The sequence below is a fragment of the Camelus bactrianus genome, chromosome X, assembly GCF_048773025.1.
Source record: "Camelus bactrianus isolate YW-2024 breed Bactrian camel chromosome X, ASM4877302v1, whole genome shotgun sequence".
Lineage (NCBI taxonomy): Eukaryota > Metazoa > Chordata > Mammalia > Artiodactyla > Camelidae > Camelus > Camelus bactrianus.
In genome coordinates, this window is record NC_133575.1 from 87,774,977 (window position 1) to 87,801,588 (window position 26,612).

Genomic DNA, 26,612 nt, shown 5'->3' on the forward strand with positions numbered 1-26,612 from the left:
AATTGAATAATAACTATATTCAGAAGAAATGTTTTAACAATTATTACCTTCTGGCCACAAAAAATAAATAATTTAAATTCAATATATACTTTTGTTATTAAGAAATATAATAAGGTGATCAATAATTTAAAAAGACTTTAAAACACAACAATTTATAACATTAGGATAAAATCCTGTGGGGATATGGAATGGAAATAAGAATTCAAGGAGAGAAAGGAATGATGTTAACTCTCTGCCCTTAAAGAAGTGTTTAGCCATTTATTTTTTAAATATATGGTTACGAGTAACAAATCACTACAGTATTCAGATTTCATTGGATACATTTAAATGAATAATTGGATAGTTTTATTTTAAATGTTTAAATTTACCATATTCCAGAAATTACATTCTTTGCAACTGTTTAAACTTATGATGAAAAATCTGGATGTCAACCCAAGATTATGTAAGAGGATACATAGATTTTTTTTCCTGTACAAATTGATTAGAGGGCATGCCTGCAAAAGGTTTGAATGTCCTTGATGAGACCCTGAACTAAGACACACTTATGGCTATAGTAACTATCAAAATCCTGCCTTGGGAGACAGTATTGCTGTAGACAACTTGGGTTGTAGAGGAAGACAGGAAGGAGGTAAGGGCAATATGAAACAGTGAGAGGCAGCCTGCCATTGTGAAAAGAGCAGGGGTTTTCGAGTCAAACAGACGAGGGTTTTAATCCTGTTCTGCTGCTTATTAGCTGTGTGACCTCATAGCAGTCAATCCAAATCTCTGAGTCAGTTTTCTTTAACAGTTTTCTCAACTGTTAAAATAGAGGAAAATCCCTACTACGCTGAATTGTAGGAGTCAGTGTAAAATGCCTGGGCTGCAGCCTGGTATACAGTAAGAGCTATCTAATTGTTGATGCCTTTCCCGATGTTTCTGAGCCTGTGATACCAGAAACAAACTTTAAATTTTCATTTCACTCTTTGATGGCCCAGAATAGCCAGTCTTTCATCCATGGAATGTTTCTCTGGCTCTTGAAATTCTCAATAAGTATTTCTTAAAATAAAGTGAGTCACACTTTTAAACACAGAATCTCTAGATTCTTGTCATCTCTAGACAAGTTTGAAAAGGGAGAATGATGATATAGTTCCTATGGGTATTCAACTGTTTTGTAATAAACTGGGCTAGATGTCCTGGTGTCTGGAAATGCTTGTACTGTTTTTTAAATTTTTATTTTAATTCCTGTATGAGTTCAGCTTTTGTTTGTACATGTTTTAAACAACAAACAGTTATGTTATTTAAAATAATTTTCTGAATATCTAACAATTTCAACAAAGAGAGGAAACATGCAATAGGCCAAGTTATAAACCATTATAAACCATAGGCATTTTTTTTAGCTTAGGAGGCTTTCTGTGTGCCCCCTCATTGCACTTACTCCAATCAGGTGAGGATACAATTTTGGCTAAACATCTTGAAAACAGCTCAAGGACTCCAATTGCTACCATTCCATTCCCCTTGTTGCTCAGGTGACCTCAGATTGGGACTTACTATGTCATTATTTAGCAGAGAAGTTATTGCAAATTATCCTCTCAACAGTCTTTTCCCACTTATCATGTATCAATTCATTGTCCACCTATCTATTCATTTTTAGATTCTTATGTTGAACAGCTACCGTATTCCAGGTCCTCTGCTAGATGCTGGGTGTAGAGAAATGACTGTCCACTAATGGTGGTGGGAATACCACATAGAATAAATCTGAATACAGAGGTAGCACCTGAATCCTGAAGATTGGGAAATAATAGACCACCTGGCAGGACTGGTTAAACCGTGTGAGCTGTAAGGTGATGAGTAAGATAGTTATTCATTCAGACAGTCATTCATTCAGCCAATATATAAAAACTGCCTGCTAGGTGTAAGGTGTTGGGATTGTAGCAGGGAACAATATGGACATTATAATTTAGCATATAGAGGTTATTTTATTTTCAACCCTTGATCTACTTTGAATTGCAAGATTACAGATGTGGTTTGTGTAGTTGTATTTCTCTAAAACGTCCCTAAATGTATGATGTCCAATAGATTTTCATTCTTCCACACGGAGCTAGCCTTTCACCCTATATGATAGACAAATCAGACACTGGGTTTTTAAAAATTTTCCGTGTTTGGTAATGATGCCCTTTCCTACGCTTTGCCCTACCTTCTCTACCCAACTATGACTTTTTAAAAAAATGTTTTCGAGGGGGGAGGCAATTAGGGTTTTATTTATTTATTTATTTACTTACTTATTTATTTAAATGGAGGTCCTGGGGATTGAACCCAGGCCCTTATGCATGCTCAGCACACATTCCACCACTGAGCTATCACCACCTCCCTCCCAAATACGACTTTTGAACTTTCTACAAGATCAGCCCCTGGCTGGATGCTTTTGTATAAGACACAACCTCCACGATCATAGGCTGTGGTCCTTCCTCTTTCAAATTTCCAAAATTTTCAGGACTTTTGTGCTAGCATCATGTGATCTTAACAACAGAGCCTTACAAAGATGTTCTAATTCATGTGTGTGCCCTGCGTTGCCTTTGATATTGTCAACTCCTGTAGAGCAGGTGAGGGCTTGTATTTAGCTCTTTTCTCAGTGCCAGTGTAATGTACTGGGACTGTAGAGCATACCCGCAATTGTTGTTGACTTGCTCAGATTCTGAACACATGGCCATAGCGAGGTCAGATGAACATGTCTGTTCAATTTCACATTTCTCGACAAATCCAAGCACAAGGTTATTTTTCTTTCAATCAAAGTACAAGGCCAATTTCTTACCAGCTTTTGACAAATTCTTCTGCACTCTCTCAGATCTCCTGCCAGCAGCCATCTTCTCCTAGCAAATTGGAAAGCTTTATAACATAATGCAAAGGGAGAGTGGCAGGAACAGACAGCAGAACAGAGCTAATAATAATCCTTAAGGAGAAAAGCTACTTCTAGGAGTCTCAGACCCGATGGCAGGCTGGTTGGAGGCATATACTGAGGAGGAGTATATTCTGGCATCCTTCACTTAAACTAGTAGCTGTTTGCTTCATTTGGGTATAAGATTAGCTTTATTTTCCTATGATGGGAAAGCAATACAAATTGCTGACATACACACTCCATGTTGAGGTGAGAGAATTCATTTCCCTGCCATCTTAAACGACATCTACCTCACTTTGGACAGCTTTCTTCTGGTAAAATTCCAGGCATGCTTCTCAAATGTTGATGTGCAGCAAAAGCATATGGGGCATTTGTTAAAAATGCAGATTTCTGGACCTCACCAGATGTTATACATTGTACTACAGTTTTGCCTCAGGGCAATTTTTAAAAGATGTAAGCATTTAAAATATATCATCATTTTTGTAACTCCATTTTTGTTTGAATTCATTTAAAAAATATACAGAAATCTTCAAAATTTGGAAGTAGTCCAAGCCTCCCACAGCCTCCTAGAGACTGTGAAGTAGAGAAAGTGGCCTCAGTGAGAATTTACCATTCCCCTCCGTGCCCTCACCTCCAATTTAGTGCACGTGTGCCAACGCCTAGAGGGGAGCCAATCCCTGTCCCTAAATGGTCAGCAACCTTCATCTCTTCTCCAAGGTTGCTGGGTGGTTAGAATTTCCTTTTGTAATCATTCTGGGGTCCGCTGGGAATGACTTTGACGTTGGTTTATCTAGTTTAAAACCCTTGTGTGATAACCTCAATCCAAGTGCACAAGCTTAGCTGTAAAACATTAGGGCCAAAAAGAGAGCCCTCCCCCAGCTTTGGCTCCCTGCCCCTCACTGCTCCCGACACTCCCTTGTACCCTAGTACTGATGCCCCCCAATAGCTCCAAACTGCAAGAGCCCCCTCACTGAGTGTTACAAACAGGTCCTTTTCCCTACTGAACACATGCAGTTGTCCAGCGAGCAGCCGTTACATCTGCCCCTCCCCTTCCCCAGGCATAAAACGGCCACTAATCCCTACCCCAATTATGTTGCTAGCTGGTTTGAAACTGCCACTCTGACCTTTCAGGGACATGGTGAGTGTTACTTGTTTAAGAAATCATTGCAGTATAGTTGGTTTACAATGTTGTGTTAGTTTCTGTTGTACAGCATAGTGATTCAGTTATACATGTTTGTGTGTATATATATATATATTCTTTTTCATTATAGGTTATTACAAGATATTGAATATGGTTCTCTGTGCTAAACAGTAGGACCTTGTTGTTTATCTGTTTTATATATAGTAGTGTGTATCTGCTAATCCCAAACTCCTAATTTATTCCTTCACTCCCTCTCCCTTTCCCCTTTGGCAACCATAAGTTTCTTTTCTATGTCTGTGAGTCTTTCTGTTTTGTAAATAAATTCATTTGTGCCATATCTTTAGATTCCACATATCAGTGATATCATATGATATTTGTTTTCTCTGTCTGACTTACTTCACTTAGCATGATAATCTCTAGGTCCATCCATGTTGCTGCAAATGACATTATTTCATTCTTTTGTGTGGCTGAGTAGAATTACATTGTGTGTGTGTGTGTCTGTGTGTATCACATCTTTATCCAGTCATCTGTCGATGGGCATTTAGAGTTGGCTTATTCTTATCTCTCAGTTCTCAGTTCAAATATCACCTCCTCAAAGAGACCATCCCTGGGCAACCAGTTTAGAGTGGGCTCCTCTGTTACGCTGTCTCACAGGAGCCTGTCATGTTCTTTCATACCAACTGCCACAAGTCATCTTAATGGACTCGTCTCTATCTGCTTATTCTTAGTCTCTGTACTAGATGAACATTCCATTGAAGTTAGGGCCTTTGTCTTCTTCAATACCCAGTCATAGAGCCCGGTCCTAGAGCCTGGCACGGAGCAGGTATACGATAGATTTTTGTAGAAGGAATTAATTGAAGATCCAAAGGCAGACAGTAGGTGAAGGGAGCACCAGGAATATTATGTATCACTTTTCAAGCAGATCATCCAGGCATCCAAGCCTTCTGTAATAATTGGTACTGATTTTCTAACAAATGAGAAGGCCTCCCATACTTCCTGTTCTTTCACTCTGGGTGAGTCCCCATATGCCACATTTATTAAGAGCAGCTCTGAGATAAATATATTTCTCATCAAGCCTTTGTGATTGACTCACAACTTTCTAGGTCTAGGTACTTCTCAAAGTTCAAACACACAGAGGGAATTGGGAAAGAGAACAGAGGAAAAAGCAAAAGCCGATGCTGAAAGAAAGGAGAATAAGAAAGAAATACAATGACCTCCCCCCTAGTTTTTACTCTTAGATCCCCACAATTTTCCTTTTTTAAACAAAAGCAGGTTTACCCTGACAGCTGAGATCATGTAATTTTGCTGTCAGATCTCAAGTATAAAGCAGAGTATTGCAGTAGCTTGTAACCCCTGATGTTCCTTTGGGGTATTCTGACTTCTGTGTTGCAGCTAAAGGCTACCTCCTGGCCCAGGCTGTCTCCCACATTGAGCTTGGGCTACAACACAGGGCTCCAGTGACTACAGCAAGAGAGAGACCTTATTAATATGAATAATATTAATCACTCAGATCTCATGTTTAGTTTCTAAACCTCAAGCTGCTCAGAAATTAAAGAACATTTGTATCACTTAGCTTTCCACTCAGCTGATTCCTGACACCCAGGACAAGAATAAAGGCAGAAGCCAAGAAGAACACATTCCTCAACAATGATCATGGGCATTTGACTCATCCACCAATATTATTTGTAGCCTATGAAGAGAACATTCAGAGACCAATCCATAGGAAGGCCAGGTTTTCCACAGGGAGCTATTCTCCCTGAGTCTCAGCTTGTGTCCAGATTGTCCAGTGATAGTCATTATTTTATGTAGCAGCTGAAGGTGCCTTTGGCTTGGGGACTGTTGCACAGACCTGATCTGTAGCAAAATTGTGATGATGGTGACATTTTCCTTCAGTGCCCCCAGTCTCTTTCTCTTATTGGCGTCCCCTCCCCAGTCTTCTTCAGGTAAATTTCCCTCACTTGCTTGGCCCCACATGAAAACCTGATCTCAGGAAGGGCTTGAATTCATTTATACTGAGTCATAAGTGACTTACTAACAGCTTAAAACATATTTGCATTATAACAGGAGACAAGGTTTTAAGGTCAGAGACTTCTCCCTGACAGTGGGAGGATGTCTATGAATCCTCTGAGATTTTATGCTAAATTTTATGCGTGTTTGCTTCATCAGATTATCAAAGCAATCCAAGAGCCAAAAAAATAAAATAAAATATAATAAAATAAAATAAAATAAAATAAAGGGAAGTCTTAAAGAAATGAAGTGCAAATAGTGAAACTTGAAACTGTAGTCCCATGACTGTAGACCCTGTGAGAACAGGGACCACATCTGTCTTGCTCACCTGTCACCTACTGTATCCCCAGTGCCAAAAAATGTAGTATAGTAAACAGTAGTCTCTCAATAAATATTTGTTAAATTCATTCATTTATCCATCCACGAGATATTTATTGTTAAGTGAAGGGATGAAAGAGAAAAGGATATCAGCCAGCAGAAGGGCAGAGGTGTTCTTTGGGTATGAAGCCCTTCCTGTCACTTGCATAGTTGGTCCTGAGTTACCCAACATACAGTTTCCATGACAACTACTGACGTTCCTGATGAACATCCAGGACAGGTGAGTCTGGAATGCAGAGAAGCAGCCCAGCCATCTGCCCTGTTTGGTTGCCCTTTAGCAAAGGGAAAGAAAACCTTCTTCCCTTTATTTGTCCTCTTCCCAGTCCCACTTGCATCTCTGTCAGTCACCGAAATCACTACCAGGCAGCAGCAGGCATCCAAAGCAGCTGCTGCTGTTGGAAGCAGAGGCTACTGCTCAGCAGAGACCTGCCAAGCATAACCGTCAGCATTTTGAGGCAAAGTGCTCTCATCCCCAGCAGATGTGGGCTCTCAGACTGCTTGCTGACAAAACCAGGATGAATGACCAAGGAATCCATTTCTGTGTTGGGCCACCAGGGGGAGGGCCAGGCCCAGGCAGGACTGGAAGTCTGAAAAGTCAGCCTTTGGTGCCCCCTGCAGCGTTTGCGAAGAGAATGCTCCTCTTTCTTCGCCTGAAGCTGGAGGATGGATAGCCAGTCCATTTGTTGGTGTGGATATAATTTCAAGAGAGGCTTTCAAACATCCAAGAGATGTCTGGGAAGCAACAGGGCTGAGAGGTCCCAAGGCAGGATGTGTAAGCGGAATGAGGAGTTCCTGTCATGCAAATAAGCTTGGTAGCTCTGAACTTTTTGCCTTCGGTGGGTGTGATGAATTTAGGTGGGTTGTTTGATTGTTCCTCTGGGGAGGCTGAGAGTGTGAGGGGAAGAACTAAGGAGAAACCAGAAGTTTGAAGTCTACTGGGCAGAAAAAAAAAGAAAAAGAGCTCGTGTGTGTGTGTGTGTGTGTGTGTGTGTGTGTGTGTGTGTGTGTGTGTTGGGGGATGGGGGGCAGGGACTCTCTGCTCTGAGAAGCAGAATAAGTCAATCTCCAGAACCAAGGAAAAGCCTCCTTAAAGGATCCCTCTGGTTGGAACCTAGGGTCTAGTCAGCGTATCAGTGAACTAAACGGAAGGGTGAAGCTGGGGAGAGTCTGAGATTGGGTGGGGGTGGGCTGCAGGGTGAGCATCAGGGCCCAGGGGGCTGGGTTGCAGGAAAGGAGGAGGTTTGGCATAATTATGGCTCTGGGTCAGACAGAGCTGCCGGTGCCCTTATTAAGAATGGGCCCTTGAGCCAGTCACTTTCATACCTGTGCCTCAGTTTCCTTACCTATACAATTGAATTGGTAATAGTACCTACCTCAGGTGATTGTAAGAATTTAATGAGAAAATATACCTTAAAAGTGCTTTATATAGTGTCTGGCACATGGTAAGTGTGCATCATCAAGTGGTAGTTATTACTGATAGTTGTTCTAATGATACTAGATAGGAAGGCCTGGGATTCAGTAAAGGCTTGTCTCTATGCCAGATACTCATGGTGTTCTTATTACTGATTTCTCTAAACCTTAGGAAACTGAGAAATACCTCAGCTTGGGACAAGAAGTGGAGGCCAGGGGCTTGTCCAGGTCAGGTCCAGGTAAGGTGAGGCAGTTAGCCCGGGGTACTGTGCTAAGCCAAGTAGACAGCAGCTCGAGGACACAGGATAGGGATGTGGGAAGCCACCAAAGCAGACCTCATTTTTAAAAATTATTTTTCTAAAGGTAGGCTCTAAACTTTGTCATCCAGCTCCTAGAGATGTGACTCCTTTCCACGCTTCTCCTCCTTGCTGGGACATATTCCCCATTGGCAAGGGAGAACTTCCTTCCCATTTTAAGATATTTTCAGAGGATGGGAGGCAGAAAGGAGTGAGGCCAGCTCCTACACTCCTGCTGCCCCCAGTAAACACCTGGCCAATCCTTGCCAGTGTGTAAGATTTTTCCCTGCCAGAAATGAGATCTGAAATTCACCTCCACTTTTCTGTCTTTCCAAGTTGGACCTTCAAGGCTCTGCTCAGTTGGTACTTTCCAAATCAACCTCACAACAACCCAGTTAGATAGATACTGGTTGGGGGCGGTTAGCCAGAAAAACAAATCACTTTAAGCCTGTCAAACATAGAGGATTTAATACAGAGATTAGTCACAGGTGATGGAAGAGCTGAGCAACCGAACAAGCGGCAGTGAGGCAACTCCGAGATTAGCCGCAACAGGAAGCCCTTCTCATCCCTAGCGGTGGAGGGACAGCTGGAAGACGTGGTGAGTGGTGTTGCCAGAGCGCGGAGACCTGGGCTATCCGGTGGGAGCTAGAGCCACGATGGGGCTGCCCTGCAGAAGCTGGGGCCAAAGAGGGAGGGGATACCTGCCCCATGGGAAACATGGCTGCTGCGGGAAGTGCCACAAAAAGTGAGGTTGGGGGTGGGGATGAAACAGACTTTCTAGACTCTCTTTTTCCTACCTTCTGGTTGGTCACTCCCACCCCCCCTCAAGCAAATGGCAAGGGGCTGTGGAGAATGTAGTTCCCGTGATACGGAACAGAGCAGGACGTGAACAGGGAATGGATCTGAGAGTAAGCCGCAGATGAAAAGCCTCATGATTCATCCCCTTTCTACAACGAAGTCAGATGAGACAGAAAGGGGTTAAGTTGCCCCAAACTACATGAAGTGGCAATACAGCTTTCAAATCCAGGCAGTGTGACTGCTGCTGAGCGCATGCAGTCTGTCATCACGGCTATTACATGCTCCTGTAGTAGCGCTACTGTTATTTCACTCAAATCAGACTTTTCCCTGCGGACCTTAAGCTCCCTAAAGGCAGCAACTGTGTTTTTACCTTTATATCATTTATAGCACCTAGCCCTTGTGGATTTTTCAGAACCTACCAGAAAATGTAGATTGTTGACTGAAATTGGGATTATCAGCAGGTTTTCATAGGTTCCACATTACCCCAGGGGGGCGGGTGGTGGGCACTATTAAAATATCCTCTGCCATTCCGAACGTTTGTTTTCTTGTTAGTGAAGTGTAGCAATTCCTGATCAGATTCCAGACAATGGTTTGGCAACAAGGAAAAGTCCAAGCTTCACTGAGGAAAATCAGTATCTAGATGGCTCAATGGCAACCCAAAGGGAAGAGACAGTTATTAAAATTTGAAATGGCTTTGCTCCAATGTCATAGCATTTCTGCAAGTTGAATAGCTCCTTCACCTGGGAAGGGGATACACTATCCCTTAGATGACTGAGTTGGCAGGGTTTATGTTTTATTCTGTTTTCTTGAGACACAGTTCTTGAGTACTAAGAGACAGACACAGGCATACTGGATGAAGTGTCAGTGATGAAGTGTCAGTCTAAATGAAATCTATAGTCACTGAAACTGGTAGGACAAGGAGATTCATCAATTCAGAGTTGTGCTATAACTAGGGCAGGCAAGAAGGTGTGCTAGGGACCTTGTAGGGAAAGTGTGTTTCTGATGCTTCTGGGCCTCACAGTAAGTGTCTATGTGATAGGACAGTGATTCTGTGCTTGGGCCTTGGGGTTAGACTACCTCAGTTCAAATCCAGGCTCTACCACTCTCCAGCATATGGCTTTATCAGCATCCTGGGGACAATACAGTATCATGGTATAGTCCAATATTCTGGTTTTTCTCTTACCTCTCTGATTGTTCTTTCTCAGTTTCTTTGGGCGATCAATTCTGCCTTTCCAACCTCTACACAATGGAGTCCGCTGGGCCTCATTTTTGGATCTCTTCTCTTTTCTACCCATAATCACTCCCTTAGTGATCTCACCAAGTCCCATGGCTTTAAATACTATGCACATGCTGGTGACTCCCAAATCTCTGTCTCCAACCTCTCCTCTAGACTTATAGACCACTGCATACCCACCACCTCCAGTCAGATGTCTCACAGGCATTTCTAACTCTACATGTCTAAAACCCAGCTCTGGATCTCTGCCCCATCCCAAGCCTGCTCCATTCCCACTCTTCCCCAACTCAGTAAGGATAACTTAACTCTTCCAGTTACTCAAGGCCCCAAATCTTCTTGTCATCCTTGACTCCTCTCTTTTGCTCACGCCCCACATCTCCATCAGCAAAGGGATCTATTTCCAAAATAGATCTAAAATCTGACCATTTTTTGTCATGCCCATCATGACCACCCAAGTGTGAGCCACCATCAGCTCTTGTCTAGGTCAATAAAATGGTCTCATAATTTGTCTTGGTCTTTGCCCCTCCACCACTTCCATTTTTTCTCAATTAGTCACAGCAATCTTATTAAAATTCAAGTTAGATCAGGTACCTCCTCTGTTTAAAACCATCCACTGGCTCCCTATTTCATTGAGTAGAAGCCAGTCTTTGCAAAGGTCTACCAGGGCCTACATGATCTATTCATCAACCCCATTACTTCTCTGACATCATCTCCTACTTCTCTGCCCTTTGTGCACTCCACTCCAGTCACACTGTCCTTCCTAAGGCTGAAATCAAGGTGTCAGCATAGCTGAGCTGTAATCTTGCGGCTTTGGAGAGGAATCTTTTTCAAGTTCATTTCTGTTGGCAGAATTCATTCTTTGTGGTAGTAGGACTGAGGTCCCCACTTCCTTGCAGGCTGTCAGCTGGGGCCCACTCTCATCTCCAAGAGGCTGCCCACATGTTTTACCACATGGATCCCACCATCTTCAAGCCATCAATGGCACATCAGATCCCCCTTGGGCTTCAAATCTCTGACATCCTCTTCTGCTGCTAGCAGAAGAAAACTGTTTTTAAAGGACTCGTATGATTAGATCAGGCCCACCTGGATCACCTCCTTGGGTAGTAACCTTAATTACATCTGCAAAATCCCTTTTGCCGTGGAATGCAAGGTAATCACAAGTGTGCTATCTCATCATATTCACAGTCCTAATGATTAGGACGGGAAATCTTAGGGGAGCATTTTAGCATTGTGCCTACTACAATAATCTTCAAACTATTTGAGAAACTGAACAATCAAAAGGTATGCCAACAGTAGCGCTGGACCAGGGCATGGAGAATATCTGCTGCTCCAGGTGTTACCCTTTACTTGCTGGATTGTGAGGCAGCCTGGAAATGTCCCAGAGGGAACAGCTGGAGTGGTGGCTATTTACCAGCTGGTATGAAAATCTTTTAATATTTTCACAAGCAGGTGCCATATCAGTGCATAGCAGTTGGTTATCTGCTTGGTTACAGGGTTACAAATCACAGTGTTGTGTGTGAAGTGCTGCCTTCTTCTCTGAGCTTTGAGAGTCTGAGATTGGTCCCAGATGACTGGGGGAAAGAGGGGAGACCACCTGCCCTGCCTGGCACTTCCATGATGTGCAGTGGCCCCTTCCAGCCTTGCCCGCTGTTTTTGCAGTGCCAGGGATTTTTTTTCCTGTCTCATGTCTACATTTGCAAGTCTGTCTTTCAAAGTGGGAGAGTCCATCCATCATCTTAGCCTCCAAATGCTGCCACCCCAAGGGAGAAAACCAGTCCTATGTATACAGCCTGTCTGCAAGCCATCCAGCAGCTGTAGCTCAGTGAGGCAAGCGCTGCTGACTTGCTCTTGGCATTGAGTGAACACTTCACAGCAGCGAAACAGACTGAGGGTTCTTATTAACTTGCTGAGTGAAGCTCTATCACAGGTTATCATGAGCCTCATATTTTATGAGGACCAGTCTCAGGCAACAGAAATGCCCCTTGTGGGTAAGATGGGGTAGATATAGGGCTTATGGTAAATGACTTTTGTGGGACTGGTCGTGACTTGATTATGATGGTATCCAGGGAAGCTTCATTTGATGCAACTGGGAGCGTACACATCAGGAATGGCAGTGACGAGGTAGATGTGTTTTAAAAAGTGTCACAGAGGGAAATAAGCAGCTCAAGGGAGATATAAAGATAAAGGGAGGAGAGTAAATCACTGCTAATTGAAAACGACAGTAATGATAATATACAATATGGCCAGTTTCACCGGTTGATGCTTGGACCACAGAGCATGGGCCTGGGGTGATCCCTACTTCCCCATATCTTGAGGCTGACGATCCGCTCCTGCAGTGGCCTCTTTTGTCATAGAAATATGAGTTGCTACAGAGCCATCTGCTCACTTCACAGCAGCTCTGCATCCTGCACGGAACACTGAGTGGGAGCTCAACCCTTCAAGGAAAGGCTACTACCTGGCATTCTTGAGCCTGGTCCTAGAATATACACTGAACAGATTCACAGTGAAGCACATCAACAACTGAGTCTCTGTGTAGACTCAGTCCGCCTGGGATACCTTTTGAAGTAGGAGAGATTTGTCTTCAGTAGCCTCCTTTCTTGTATCCTTTCCTCCATACCTGGGTCTTTCTAAAACCTGCATTCACTACTGAAGTGGAGATGTTGCAAGTGGAATCAAACCTACTTGCTGGTCTTTACCATGTGAACAGATCCAAATATTTTTGGAATCAGGTTGCCCAATGTCAGGATCCCACTGGATCCAGTTCCAAATGGTAAAGACACATTAACAGAGGATCCCAAAGCATCAGGTAGTATTCAGAATTGTTGGACATGACTCTAGTTGTGTGAGATGGCACAGACCCTACTAAGGCCATCTCCCTGCAAACCTCCCCCCACCCCCGAGCTCTCTCTCAAGTCGAGGTGTTTCCTTCAGGTGCAGTGGTAGGTGGAATTAAAGCACCACTTACCACCAGCAGGTGGTGACAAGAGAGCTGGAGTTGAAGATTTCTACCCTTCCTAGCAAAATGTCACTGAGCTCAGTGGGAGACACCACAGCCCTGTATTAGGTGACAAGAAAACATCTCCCTTTCCACTGCCATTAGGAGCAGTCAGCTCAAGACACCCAGGGAGAAAATGACAAATGCCTCAGCATGGATATTGCCATCTTTGGTAGGGGTAGGGGGTTTGAATGATAGGCAAAGTGGTGGAAAAATAAACCCTTCAGGTTCTATGCCTTTCTCTCTTATAGAGATAGGCTAGGAGTGAGCATAGATTGTTTCAGAGTTCTTGATCTAGTTGGGTTTGAAGGAGAGAGAGAGAGAAATTGAACTAAATTCCACTTCAAAAGCAACAGATTGAATTTCAAGGTAGATGGGACCTTGAGAGTCTATCCTCTTGATCTATAGACATTCAGACTCATGGAATATCAGAGCTGGCATGGATATTAAAGATCATCGAGTCAAATATACAAATGCCCAACAGGTACATGAAAAGGTGATCAACATCACTCATCAGAGAAGTGTAAATCAAAATCACGATGAAATATTACCTCATACCTGTTAGAATGGCTATTATAAAAAAGATAAAAATTGACAAGTGGTGGTGAGGGTGTGGAGAAAAGGGACCTCTTGTGCGCTGTTGGTGGGAATGTAAATTAGTATAGCAACTATGGAAAACAGCATGGAGGTTCTTCAAAAAATTAAAAGTAGAACTACCATATGGTCCAGAAATTGCATTTCTGGGTATTTATCAGAAGGAAATGAAATCACTGTCTTGAAGAGCTATCTGCACCTCCATGTTCACTGCAACATTATTCACAATAGCCAAGACATGGAAGCAACTTAAGTGTCCATTGACAGATGGATGAAGAAAATATAGCATATATACACACACACACACACACACATATATATATTATATATATATATACACACACACGTATATATATAAAACTAAACATTCCACATTCACTGATACCTAACTAAACAGGACCTTAGATATCCAGAACTCCTTTGCTAATACTCCATTTCTATAAATGAGAGGTAGATCATAAGAAGATAAGCTAGATGTTTATTTTGACATCAAAAACCAGAACAGGGCTTGGATTGATCTCGTATCCTATATAACCTTGACCATTTCTAGTTTAGATTAATAATGCTACTGATTCAAATGATAACAATGGTCAAAAAAGATTCAGCATTAAACTCTACTTAAGAGCATCTCACAGTGGACTGCAGTTACTATTATATTGTTGATAAAAAAAAAATAGCCACTCTCTGAGAAGTTTGTCCTTGGCAATGAACTGCTCAGTTTTGGGAGGGAGATGTCTGCAGTGAAAATGGAGATAAGGCCCTCCTGTCTAGATAGCTGGGTCAGCTCAATCAACCATGGAGATTAGTGAGGGGACATGTTGTAGCCAAACTGCTCATACCTCCTGAGCTGTTCTTACTAAGGCAAGAAAATGAATTCAGAGATTTAAACATAACTTTAACAGATAACCAGGAAGTCTTATTAACATCTTCTAAATTACTGAGATTTAATGCACTAAGAGTCCAAACTGAGGTGCCTTGGAAAGAAATAATTGAATCTAATAGCTGGGAAAGCTAACGTAAAATAACTAAGGCAGATGGACTGTTTCATTGTTTCCAGTGGGCTCCAGGCCACTGTGATCACTCCTGAAACCAAGGTGATCACCCTTCTAAAGCAAAGCTACTCACGGCAATGAGCTGGTAGGAGTTGTTCATCATGGCGATCAGCATGTTCAGCAGCACTACCAGGGAGATGACATTGTATGTCCCAAACATGGTTGCTCCCACAAACTCTGTGAACTCGTGTCTGGCTTTCACATTGGTGACATAGAGATTTAAAAGGCCAAATACAGACCAGAAGAGTGACTGAAGGGTTTCAAAGAGCCTAAAAGGGAACAAATAGTAGGTTGATTAATTATCTAGGAAGAGCCAGAAAAGAGCAAAAACGTGAGGGGACCTGCTTAATTAATAAGGAGACTGCCCAATTTGCATCCCAACAGGTAGCCTGATGATCTCACATATTTTGGTCTCTTCCCCAACACAAACCAGCCAGGTCCGTTTGTTCGTTCCCACTTCTATGTCTTACATTTTGCCTTTCCATCTGGAATACTATCTCCCTCTTCTCAATCTACACAGAGCCTATGATCTTCCAAGACTTATTTCAAGGGCTACTTCTTCCACCAAACTTTCTCCTTCATCTTCAGACCATGTGATCTACCAACTTTCTAATTACATAGAGGCAGTAAGTGCAGTGGTTAAGAATATGGTGCTCAGATTAGATTGCCCTGGGTTAAAAACTCAGCTCTGACACTTGCCAGCTAAGTGAACATGAGCAACATACCGTTTCTGATACTTTCTTTGTGATTCCCACAGGGCCCAGAATGGCGCTATGCTCAATGGAAGAGCTTAGGGATTCTTGAATTAACATTTCTTTTTTTTTAAGCTCTTTTTTTTTTTTTTGGTGGGTGGAGGTAATTAAGTTTATTTATTTATTTTTTAGTGGAGGCACTGGGGATCAAACCCAGGACCTGGTGCATGTTAAGCATGCACTCTATCACTGAGCTATACCCTCCCACCTTGAAATAACATTCCTATGAATTATTTTTAATTGTATATTAGCTAACAATTATTGAGAACTTACTGTATAAGCATAGCAGGCACTTTAACGTACATTATCATTATGACCCTTAGAAAAACTTTATTGTTACTGCTGAGGAAACAGAGGTTGAGAGATTGAAGGACTTGCCCAAGGTCACCTAGCTGTAGTGTTCAGACAGAATTCAAATCCAGGTTCTTCTGGCTTCCCCAAACCACTACATTATCCTGTATTAGATGTCTTCACAAATTACTGTTTCCTCTCATAGTCTCCACATCTGAATATGTAACTTTTGCAATGATATGGTTTTGGTGTCCAAGGTTTCTTTTGCCTCATATCCAGAAATCTGTGCATACAGCAATAAAATACAGCCAGCTTCTGAGTGGTACAAATCACCCATTTTCCAAGCATGTGGAAGAGGCACAGAAGTTAAGAAATGCTACTTTAAGAATAGATGTACATTTTCAGTTACTCAAAATGTGTTGTTTTTATAGCCCAGTGTATTTTGGGAGGCTTAGGGATTTGTTCTTGGGTTCATTGTGGGGGTATGGAAAATGTTTTAAAGCTTTCCCTCTATCTGGGAGTGGTCTTACCCCAGATCTTTGCATGGCTGTCTCCTTATCATCACTGAGGCCTCAGCTTGAATGTCACTTTCTCAGAGAGGCTCCCCTTGGTCACTCTACCTAAAGTAGGTTCACCAGTTATTCTCTATCCTGTTGTCTTATTTAATTTTTTGGTAGCACTTAAATTTCCCTAAAATTCTATTATTAAGTAATGTTTTGTTTAAATGTTTATTTTCTGTTCACCCTCACTAGAAAGTAAGCTCTATGAGGGAAGAGACAGACATACAGCTACTAAGACCCTGACACATAATAGGTACTCAACAATATTTGTTAAATAAATGAACAAATACATATTACTATTCCTGTTATCATTGGATTAAGGTCTAGAAGATTCCAATCCTGTTGACAATTGTGCATTCAGCATGCTGCACAGCGGGGGTCAGTAAATTTTGATGAAGGTTGTGCTCTGCACTGGCCTGATTCTCAGGCAGCCTCCTTTTGGGCTGCCTGGACAACATGCACATGGCCCTTTTCAACCTGTTAGATGGCTCCTCTTTAATCACTGTGGCTACCTTCCACTTTCTTCTCAGCATCAGATTACTTGAGATCTAGCCAAGAAGGAAGAAATCTTGTTTTCTGTTTGATGAAAGTAAGTGCCAGATGGTGAAGCATTTGAGCATCAACAGTAAGATGAGAGTCTGGACTTTGAGGGCCAGGGAACAAGAACCAGAATATGGCAAGTCAGACCTATCACAGGATCTGAATTTCCAGGAGACTCTACAAGCCAGGGCCAGGCAATACAATACATCACAGAGCCAGGCAGAGTGTCAAAAATGGGGAAGAAAAGGGGTTCAGGAACCTGGTTCTGCTAGGAAAGTCTAGCTAGGACCTGGCAGTGCCCATTTGAAGTCAGGGCAGGCAGGAGGCCAGCACTGGCACAAACAGCTAGCCCAGCAGCTGTATAACAAAAGCTAGGCGATATATGGTTCAGAAAAACACAAAGCAGCTGCAGCAAATAGGAATGGCACGGAAGCACTAGGGTCTCTGGAAGTTGAATATCCTTGAATACAGAAAGCGTTCATTAAGTGTTTGTTGATTGCAGAACAGACAACAAGGTCACAAGCCAGGGCAAGTGTGTCATCAATATGTTAACAGGGTCTTACTTCATTGGTTACTTCTCCAGAATGGATGACGTTACAGTCTTTCACCCCCAGCCCCATAACAATTAAAATGGCAATGGTTACTGCTTGAGTGTAGAGTTTACTACTAACTGTTCCAATGACTGATACAAAATTTCCCTAAAAGGGAAAGTCCAGGCACTTAAAATCTACCCTCATCTGTGGTGATATTCTAGTCAGGGAGATCCTAAAGGTATAACTGTACAAGAGATAAGAAAAGGGGGGAAAGATTGTTCCTCAGTTTTGGTGGTTTATGGTGAGAATGCCCTAAGCATGGAACACAAAATGTCACCACATGGTCTGACCATTAAGAGAATCTGGCTTGTTGAAAGGCATGTCCAGATAAAATGAATCACTGACATTTGGGGTAGATAAGGACATTCTGGTGAGACATCTATAGAAGCTCTGTGGCTTCTAGATTCAGTTGAATTCACAGGGAAAGGGCCATTACCTAGGGGGACAATTACTTGGTGGTCAGGTCCATAATACAATCATCACAGGAATGGTAAAACTTGTCAACTAAACCCCAGAATCCTAATGCCAAAGGAATATTATTTTGACTTTAAAGGAGATGACTTTGGAGAAAATAATCAGTCCATTTTTATTTAATGGAGAGTAAACAAACATACGGAATTTGCTCATTCAAGAAGAGGCACAAGAAGATAAAAAATTCAAAAGGACTTGATATTAATTGTTGGTAAGACAAATCCACACCAGCTGGGTAAGGGGGAATTTATGCGTGTTGGGAGCCGTCGATAGATAGATCACAAAGCCAAGAGGGGCTCAGTAGAATAGAGACAGGAATTATAGTCTCTTTGACACTTGCTGAAAGTCTCATCTGTGAGATGACAAGTTAATCTTTCAAAAGGTAAAAGAAATACGAAGAAGATTTATCCCTCTGGACTTCATTCTGACCAGTGAAGAACTTGAAGATGTACTGGAAGAGAAAGGCTCCTTGGGAGACAGCAGTAATGGCAGCCTGTATTGTTCAAGCTGTGCTGATAACCCAAATGGAGCAAAGGCATGGTCATCTCTTTGGTCATCTCTACCCCTTTTGCAGTTCCCTGAACCTGCGATTTCTCATTTCACCATGCCTTTGACAAGCTTCGAAGTCTGGTTGGAATGCTTCCAGCCCACTGCCAACCTCCAGCCTCCATTTCCATCCTGTCTTCTCTGCCCAACTTTTATTTGACCTGCCAGGATCAGCTGAAACCCTACCTTTAGAAGCCTCCCCTGACTCCTTTCCTGCAAGGTGGGATTAGATGCTCCTCTTTTGTCTTCCCATAGCACCCCAGCCTCACATATCACCCTGTAGGAGCAGTAGAGGGGGGTGGCTGAGAGCAAACTTTACTTATTAACGATATGACTTTGGGAAAGTTGCATAGCCTCTTTAAACTTCAAGTTTCCTCATCTCTAAAATGGTCATTGGTAGGATAAATACTAATAGCCAACATTCATTGTGCTCTCAGTGTGTGCCAGGCACTGTGCTACATGCTTTGCATGCATTGTAATATTTGATTCTCAAAATAACCCTATAAAGTAGCTACTATTATTCTTCTATTTTTTTTCAAATGAGAAATGGAGACACAGAGTGGTCACACAGGCAGAAAGTGGCAGAGGTAGGATTTGCACCCAGCTCTTCTGACTCTGGAGTCCAAACGCTTACCACCTTTTTCTATCACATAAAGCATTGCGTGCAACACCCTCGCACAGTACTTGGCATATAGTAAGCATTAAAAATGGCAGCTACTCTAATTGTTTACTTGTGTTCTCCCTTAGACTATGAGCTTCTTGAGTATAAGGATGCCATTACTCAGTATCCTCATTGCCTGGCACATAGGACTTGCCAAATAAATGTTGACTAAATCTATAGAAGATTACAGAAGCACGTAAATAAGGAAAGTACAAATGAGTGGCATCATCTTGTGATAACAGCAGGAGGAAGGCTATGAACTGAAATTGGGGGAAAAAGCTTAAGATACTCAATGAGGATATTAAAAACTGGTCAGAACAAAAAGAAGAGCCTTTGATGGGGACTGAGTTTGTATCCACATAAATAAGATGGGAAAATATGGGCTAAATGTTGGGTAGAGAAATCGCCACTGATTAAGTAAGAATAGGCACAAATGAATGATGATGGTCTACAAGGAGGTCCCAAGTAACCTGCTAGGTCATGGCTTTGTTCTATTTAGCTCTACATGTATTTATGATTGTTGCAACTTTACACAACTCATTTTACATAACTTTATACAATCTGTCTTACATCTGTACTCCTGGATAAAACCACAGGCTGGAACTTGTATGCCTGGATTGAAATCCTGACTCTGCCACTACTGTCTATGTGACTGGGAGCAGCCTGCTTAACTGCTTTGTACCCTAATTTCTCCATCTGTAAAATGGATAATAATAATAATAGTGCTTACCTCATAGCATGATTGTGAGGATTAAATGAGTTAATTCATGTAAAGCTCATTTTGTAATAGTGTCTGGACTCAGCACTCAGCAAATATGTTATCTTTATGAGAATTATTAACCTTCCACCTACATATAGCCTTGTGTTGTTTTACATTTTTTATTGTCTTTATAGATTGTCATTCATTCTCGTATCTAGTTGTACACAGTTGCAATCATAGTATATATAATTTTTGCGTTTTTAAAAATCACACATTTTGTGTATGTATAGAGTCTTCATAAATATCATTTTAATAGGTGCACAAAAGTCCATCCGGGGAATACTAAGCCTGAATGAGAGTTTCATCAATGCTTTGGATGAGACCAGGTGGCAAGCTTCTTAGATCTTCAGATCACACAAGACAGGGAGGGACAGCTAATAGACTGGATGACAGAATCAAGATTCAGAAAGATGTCAACAGCCTGGAGCAAGGGACTGGAACTAAACAGACGAAGTGTAATAGGGATCAACGCAGAGCTTTGCTCTCTGGCAAGTGCCCAAGTACAGGAGGAGGGAGGTAGGAGAAAGGCCAAGGGTCTTTGCTGACAGCAAGTTCAAAGTGGATCAGCAGAGTGACAGAGCTGGTCAGATAATTCAACCATGCGAGGAAAGCAAAAGCAAAAGCAAAAGTGTATCTTCTAGAATTAAAGACAGAATTGCTCCCGGGCTTCATCCTTTCACTCACTCAGTTGTTCAAAGGGCATGTTGAACGCATAAAGGTGTCTAAGGCCCCTCTACAGTAGGAGCAAGGCTTACTCAGGTTGAGGAGTCTCAGTCTGGTGGGTGAGAGAGACAACAAATGACTAAAATATATTATCTATTACATTATTATCACTATTATTATTACAGGTTATCTGTTGTAATGGAGAAGGATGCTATGGGAAACACAGAAAAAGCCTGGAACAGAGAGTGGGGTTGGAGTGGGTAAAGAAAAGGCTAAATTAAAAAAGCAGGTGAGAAGGACAGGTGAGAGTTGTCCAGGCCACCAGGGGCGGTTGAGCATTCCAGGCAAAGGGAATGGCGTGTGATGTACAAAGGCCTGTAGGGCCAAGATGCCCTCCCGTAGTTGGGAAGAGCAAGACGTTGACTACGGAGGGGAGGAGTGAGAGGATGGAGAGGAAGGGTCCAGATTCCCAAGGCCCCATGTGCTAGAGGAAAGAGATGAATTTTACCCTGGAGAGGATACAGATACTAGTCAGGCATGAGGCCAGAGGGCGACAGGATAAGACTGGTATGTGGACACCTCTGTGTGGCATGTGGGAAATTGTAGGGGGGAAACAAAACTGGAAGCCAGGCAGACCAGTTAAGTGTGCAGCAGCTTTTGGAGAGAGAATTTAGGCCTGAACCAAAACAGTAGTGAGTGTGTAAAGAGGGTGGATTTAAGAGATATTTGGGAAGTAGAACTTACAGGGCTGAGTGAGAGAAAGGATGTATTGCCTGAGGGAGGAGGGAAGAGTCCTAGGTGACTCCAGAGAATCTGCCTGGTGTCATTTAATGAGATGAAGAATTAAAATGGGAACTGATTTGGGGCGGGGATCTAGAGGTAAGGAATTTAGCTGTGGACACTGTGTTTGAGAGGCCCATGGCACAGCCGGGTGTGTTCAGGAGGCATCTGGAGTTGAGGGTCGGGACCTCAGCAGGTCCAGCAAGGTAGCTTCTTGCCACTTGCACCCTTTCTCTCTTACAAGTCCCATGCCTGCAGAAGGATGCCTTCCCAACTGCTGCTCTCGACAGCGTCTGATGAAGGGCAGGTACTCCCAGTATGGAATCCCCAATAGTACTGTCACGTAGTTGTCAGCAAAGACAACGAGGTCCCCTTGAATTATGTGCCCAGAAATTTTTTTTTTCTTTTTTAAGCTGAATAGTAGCAATGACCTCTCTGGAGAATCAGAAGGAAAAGGGTGACAATGAACATATGCTATGGTTTACGTCAGGTCTGTTAACAAGCTCCTGCTTCCCCTTCTCTAAAAGCTGAGTCTTTCTGATATTCTAAGTAGCATGTATTTTAGCAGCTATGTATAAATGCCTGGGTTGAGGCATTTAAAAGAAAATGTAAATCTGAGTCAGACCTCTATGGAGGGAAAAAACCAACAGCTAGAAGGGAAGCTGAGGTAACATTATTGCTGATTTGGCCGCAGCATGACGGTGCTTCTTCATATCTGACACCCCAAGATATCATTTCGTGTATGACAGGTGCCCATTCTTGTCAATTGTCCCTGCTGGGCAAGTGATGGGAGCAAAATGTCAGTTGGCAAAAGGGCTCTGAATAATCACTACAAACTTACAAGGAGGCATTTCAGAAACTTCCTCAGCAGAGTTCACATGAAAGGCTAATTGGCAGGGACCTGGCTTCCTGGAAGGCACCTTGCATTCAGGTGTTCAATTCTGTCAAATGCTTTGAAGGGAACAAACACAGTCTCCTAGCTCTCAAGCCACTACAAAATTGTTCTTTATATTGAAAATAGGTTGATGTGAGTTCTGTCTCTAGCGTAACTCAGGAGAGGACGCAGTTCCTTGTACATTCCTAGTTGGCTTAACCAAAAGAATACCATCTCTTTGTCAACCCATTTTGGCCTCTCTTTTCACATGAGTCTGGTTTCCCCCATCCAAGATTTTGCCCCAAGTTCTCGGAGGAGAGTCTCAGAGTGTAACCTCGTGGAGGGGATGGGGGCTGCAACATGGGTGACGGAGCAAGCCAACATTTTTCAAACTTGGTTCACCAGAACATCATCCTGGCCAATACACTTGGGAAAACCTCTCCCTGTGTTGTAGAGTCACGATAGAAAATGTCTGAGAAGTCCTGCAGTGAAGAAACCTTCTTAAATTTGTTTTAGAAGTTCCAAAACTCATTCTTCATAGATTTTATTTTCATGTCTATTAACATCCCTGTGAACTGTGGTTATTTGTAATCTATTTTAGGAAATGCTGTTACAGGCACATAATAATGGTAGGCAACATAGCATTGTTTTTTCCCCTCTCTATTGGGGTCAAGCAGAGCCCCCTTTTTCCTGACCTTTGTTATTTGACACATTTCTAGAATGTCTGAGTCCATTGAACTGCCTTTGTTCATAGAGTTAAAGGGGAAAAATGTATCTTAAGGTAATGACTGAGAATCTCACACGACCTTGGGGCCATTGCTGTGATTTCCATATGACTGGCACTCTCTGGAGCAGAGGCTGGAGATGGACAAGGTAGAGGACACTGAGTCCAAAGCAAGCTCAGGAATGCTCCTGGGACCTAACATACTTGCTGACACGTGCTTATTTTCTTTCTCTTGCCTGCTGCCCCTAATAGTGATTTGCCGGAAAAGAAAGGTCATTCTAGAGGCTTGAAGGCCCTAAAGAAGTGGGTGTTGAGTTTACAAAGAAAAGGCACAGGAGTTCCATGTGTCCAGAGGCAGTGGACTCATGGACAGAGTCATGAGCTGTCTCCTGTGTCCCAAACGGGGATGGGAGGCATTTCCAGTCACTGTTTGGTGCCTTTTGGCCCAACTGACACTTTAAATGAATCCCAGAAGTTGAGCTGACTCTAATCTAACTTTTAGCCTGTCCCCTCTCTAGCTTTCTCCTGTGAAAGGGGGCGCAGTCATCCCTGGGAGGCCCTCACAAACTTTTGCTATCAGCCCCAGGCTACACTTCACATGAGGCTATGGTATGGAGAATTTGCCCCTATCTGCACTCCTGCTTCTGTTCTTCACTGTGTGTGCTCAGGCAGTCTTACTGTTCCCATTTAGCACATCCAGTGAACACTGCTTGAAGGGCAGACTTACATGCCTTCTGTTTTACATGCTAGGTAGGGGACACGTACCCAAGGCCTAGTCCTGCAACGCAATCCGGTCAAGGAGGCATAACCACTTCAGATAAAGCCCGTTCAAACATACCAGCTCTCCTGCCGACTTTGACCTTGATTCCATCAACTCTTAATGTTCTTGCCTGTAGTCTCTACTAGGACTTTATCAACAGGTTTTGATTTTATAACACTAGGTAGGAGAAGGATTCCCCAGACAGGCCGAGTATCCATTTCCACAAAACAGCCAGGTAAAAAAGACACAACGTTTTTACATAAAGCCTGCTCCAGCATTCCAACTTTCAGTCTTATAAACGCTGATATTTTTTCTCTCAATCTCATTGCAGCCTGAGTCAGGGCTTTACCCATGGGTTCTGGTACCACAGTTCCTTGATACACAAGAAACTTCTCTTTTCCACCTTCTCATCATTTTAACTACTTCTGTGCAAAAAACTTTGGGTCCCCAGCCAGGGGTGGAGCCAAGGGACCCTGGCCATTTTGTTACTCTTTAACTTGATGAATTTGCCTAGCCACTGCTACAAGCGATTGCTGGACAGGTTTCTGGTTATAATCTCTGCCTTCCTGCTTTCTAAATTCCTCCAAACTGGGATAAATGGAATGAACTTGTTTGCAGCCCTTTAACGTTGGGGGATCAGCACAGAATCCCTTTATCCCACCCAACCTTTGGTAGTGCTATATTAAAACCTTTGTTTTAACCCCATCAATGTCCATTTTATTCATCCTGTTTCTTAATAACCATCTAAAGAATTCCACCCTGCTGGAAAGAGTCCCTTGACTCTTTCCTTTCAGTTTCCTCTTTGTTTCACTCCTATCAATATTTGCTTTATTCATTTTATTTCTTAATAACTGTTTAAAATTTTCTACCTTTCTGCCTCTCCCCATTCCCTTGTTAATTAACCTAATGTTTTTTATTAGCATCTGTGAGATCCCTAAGGGAAAGCTGAGACAGTCAATTGGCTAAGGCTTCTGGAACTGTCCCTAGGTTTTATAGCAGTGAGGTTATATGGAGTACCCATGTGAAAGGGGCCCTTTAACCACGACATTTACCATGATGTGGGTAATAGGCATATTCAGTGAGTGAACTTCCTAGTCATCACAGAGCCAGTCCTACATGGCTTGTATACAAGCATCAGCTGCTTCATCTGTGGTGCTCTACTTGGCATTCATAGCGGGAGACAGACAGCCCCTCTTTTCAGGGTAAACTTTTTTGAATGAGGAATTATTTGCCCCCTTCCCATTAATTCCATTAAAAATATGAGATGTTATCAAAATCGTTTAGAACTAACTCTTTAGATAAGTTCCCAGGAGGCCATTTGTATTTGTCTCTTTCCTCCCTCACCTATCTCTACTTCCTCTCCTAGTCACCTGTAGCAAGGGTTGATCCATAAGTGAGCTCTGCATGCATTGTCAAGGGGCAGTGACAAAGCTGTGGGCCGAAAATAGGACAAAGAAGGAGAAAGCAGGCAAAAGGCAGAAGAGGAGAGGGGGGAGTCTTACGTGGAGAAGGCATTGTTCTGTTTCTCGCATCGGATCCCTTTGCAGTTGTTTGGCTCATCGATTGCTCTGGTCTCGTAATAAAAGTAAAGCTGGTTCAATCCATTGGCAAAAGCCAGCAGTACCAGGCAGTAGATAAAGAGGAATTTGAGGATATCAAGCAACATGCGCCCCAAAGAGATCTGCAGAGGCCCTAAGTGGGAGTTGGCTGTGAACAGGGATATGAGACGCAACGAACTTAAAATGTTGGATATCGCGAAGAGAGCTTCTGCGATGAGAGTCGGGTGCCACATTTCCCATTCTTCCCTTGGACGAGAACCATTATACTGAAAGAAACAACGAGTGCACAAGATGAGAGGTACAGTGAGCATTTAGAAAACTTTCCCCTCTTTCCTCCCTTTTGCACCCAAATAAAGCCACTAGAACAGGCATCAAGCACTCATTTATACAAGAGGACCCTGTCCCCGTGATTGGCACTATGTCTTTTTTTCTCACCCTATCAATACATGATGCTAATAAATCTCTTCTTTCCACTCCCACCCAAATATATACCCAGCACGTATATGTAGAAAAATGAATTTCGGAGCAATCATCTGGAGCAACCACCTGTGGTTTATCAACAGACATTTTCTAGCTGTGAGTTTACCAGATTGTTGGGGAGTGTCACTGAAACAGAGCCGCTGGTGTGCCCAAGGTAGTGAGGCCAAATTACTCTTTTCCCTAATGAGATTTCAAATCCGATTTACCCCCCACCCCAATCCCTCATTTCATTCTGAGCACCGTAGACAACAACTTGTAGTTACTGAAGGTCAAGGGATAGGTTCAGCCTCTTCAGTGTGCTGTGTTCACCTTGACTTCCCTGCTGACTGCAGTTTGGAGCTGATTGAGCACCCTTAGAGGGTCATTACTCAGAGTTTTTTGCTGACACTGTTTTCTCCCATACTATTACAAATGGCGTGTCAGCCTTGCAGGTAGTGAAGTTAGGGCTGTCCACATGGTGGTATCTGGATGTATTTTATTATTCCTTTGACAGCCCTGTAAGTCTGAATGTCCCTCTAGTGCAGATGAAGAACCAGAGGGTCAAAGTGAAAGAGCCAGTATTTCTGGGGTTGGCTGCCTATTTCTCAGTCTATCCTGAACTTTCAGCTCCTGGAACATTGGAGGTCTCCTTGTGGAAAGATGGCTTCGTTGGGACACCTGAGCTCCAGTTTGGGTTTTGTCCCTGAAAACTGCCTCTCTCTCAATTTCACCATGGAATGAGGATAATATCTACTCCTACCCCTGCACATGTTTGTGATTATGTGCCCATATGTGAAAGTCTGTGTACTCCATAAGGGGAGATGTTATAGAAATACAAGAAA

General features: G+C 42.8%; 1 protein-coding gene across 1 annotated transcript in view; it reads right to left on the minus strand.

Moving 5' to 3' along the window:
* The window catches only part of TRPC5 (transient receptor potential cation channel subfamily C member 5), a 236,460-nt gene that overhangs the window by 17,442 nt on the left and 192,406 nt on the right, over positions 1 to 26,612 (minus strand). Inside the window, exons 6-7 of the mRNA XM_074359488.1 lie at positions 25,255 to 25,577; positions 14,851 to 15,046 (exon numbers count right to left, since the gene is read on the minus strand). Coding sequence (XP_074215589.1) covers positions 14,851 to 15,046; positions 25,255 to 25,577 — 519 coding nt within the window. The remainder of the gene's footprint in view (positions 1 to 14,850; positions 15,047 to 25,254; positions 25,578 to 26,612) is intronic.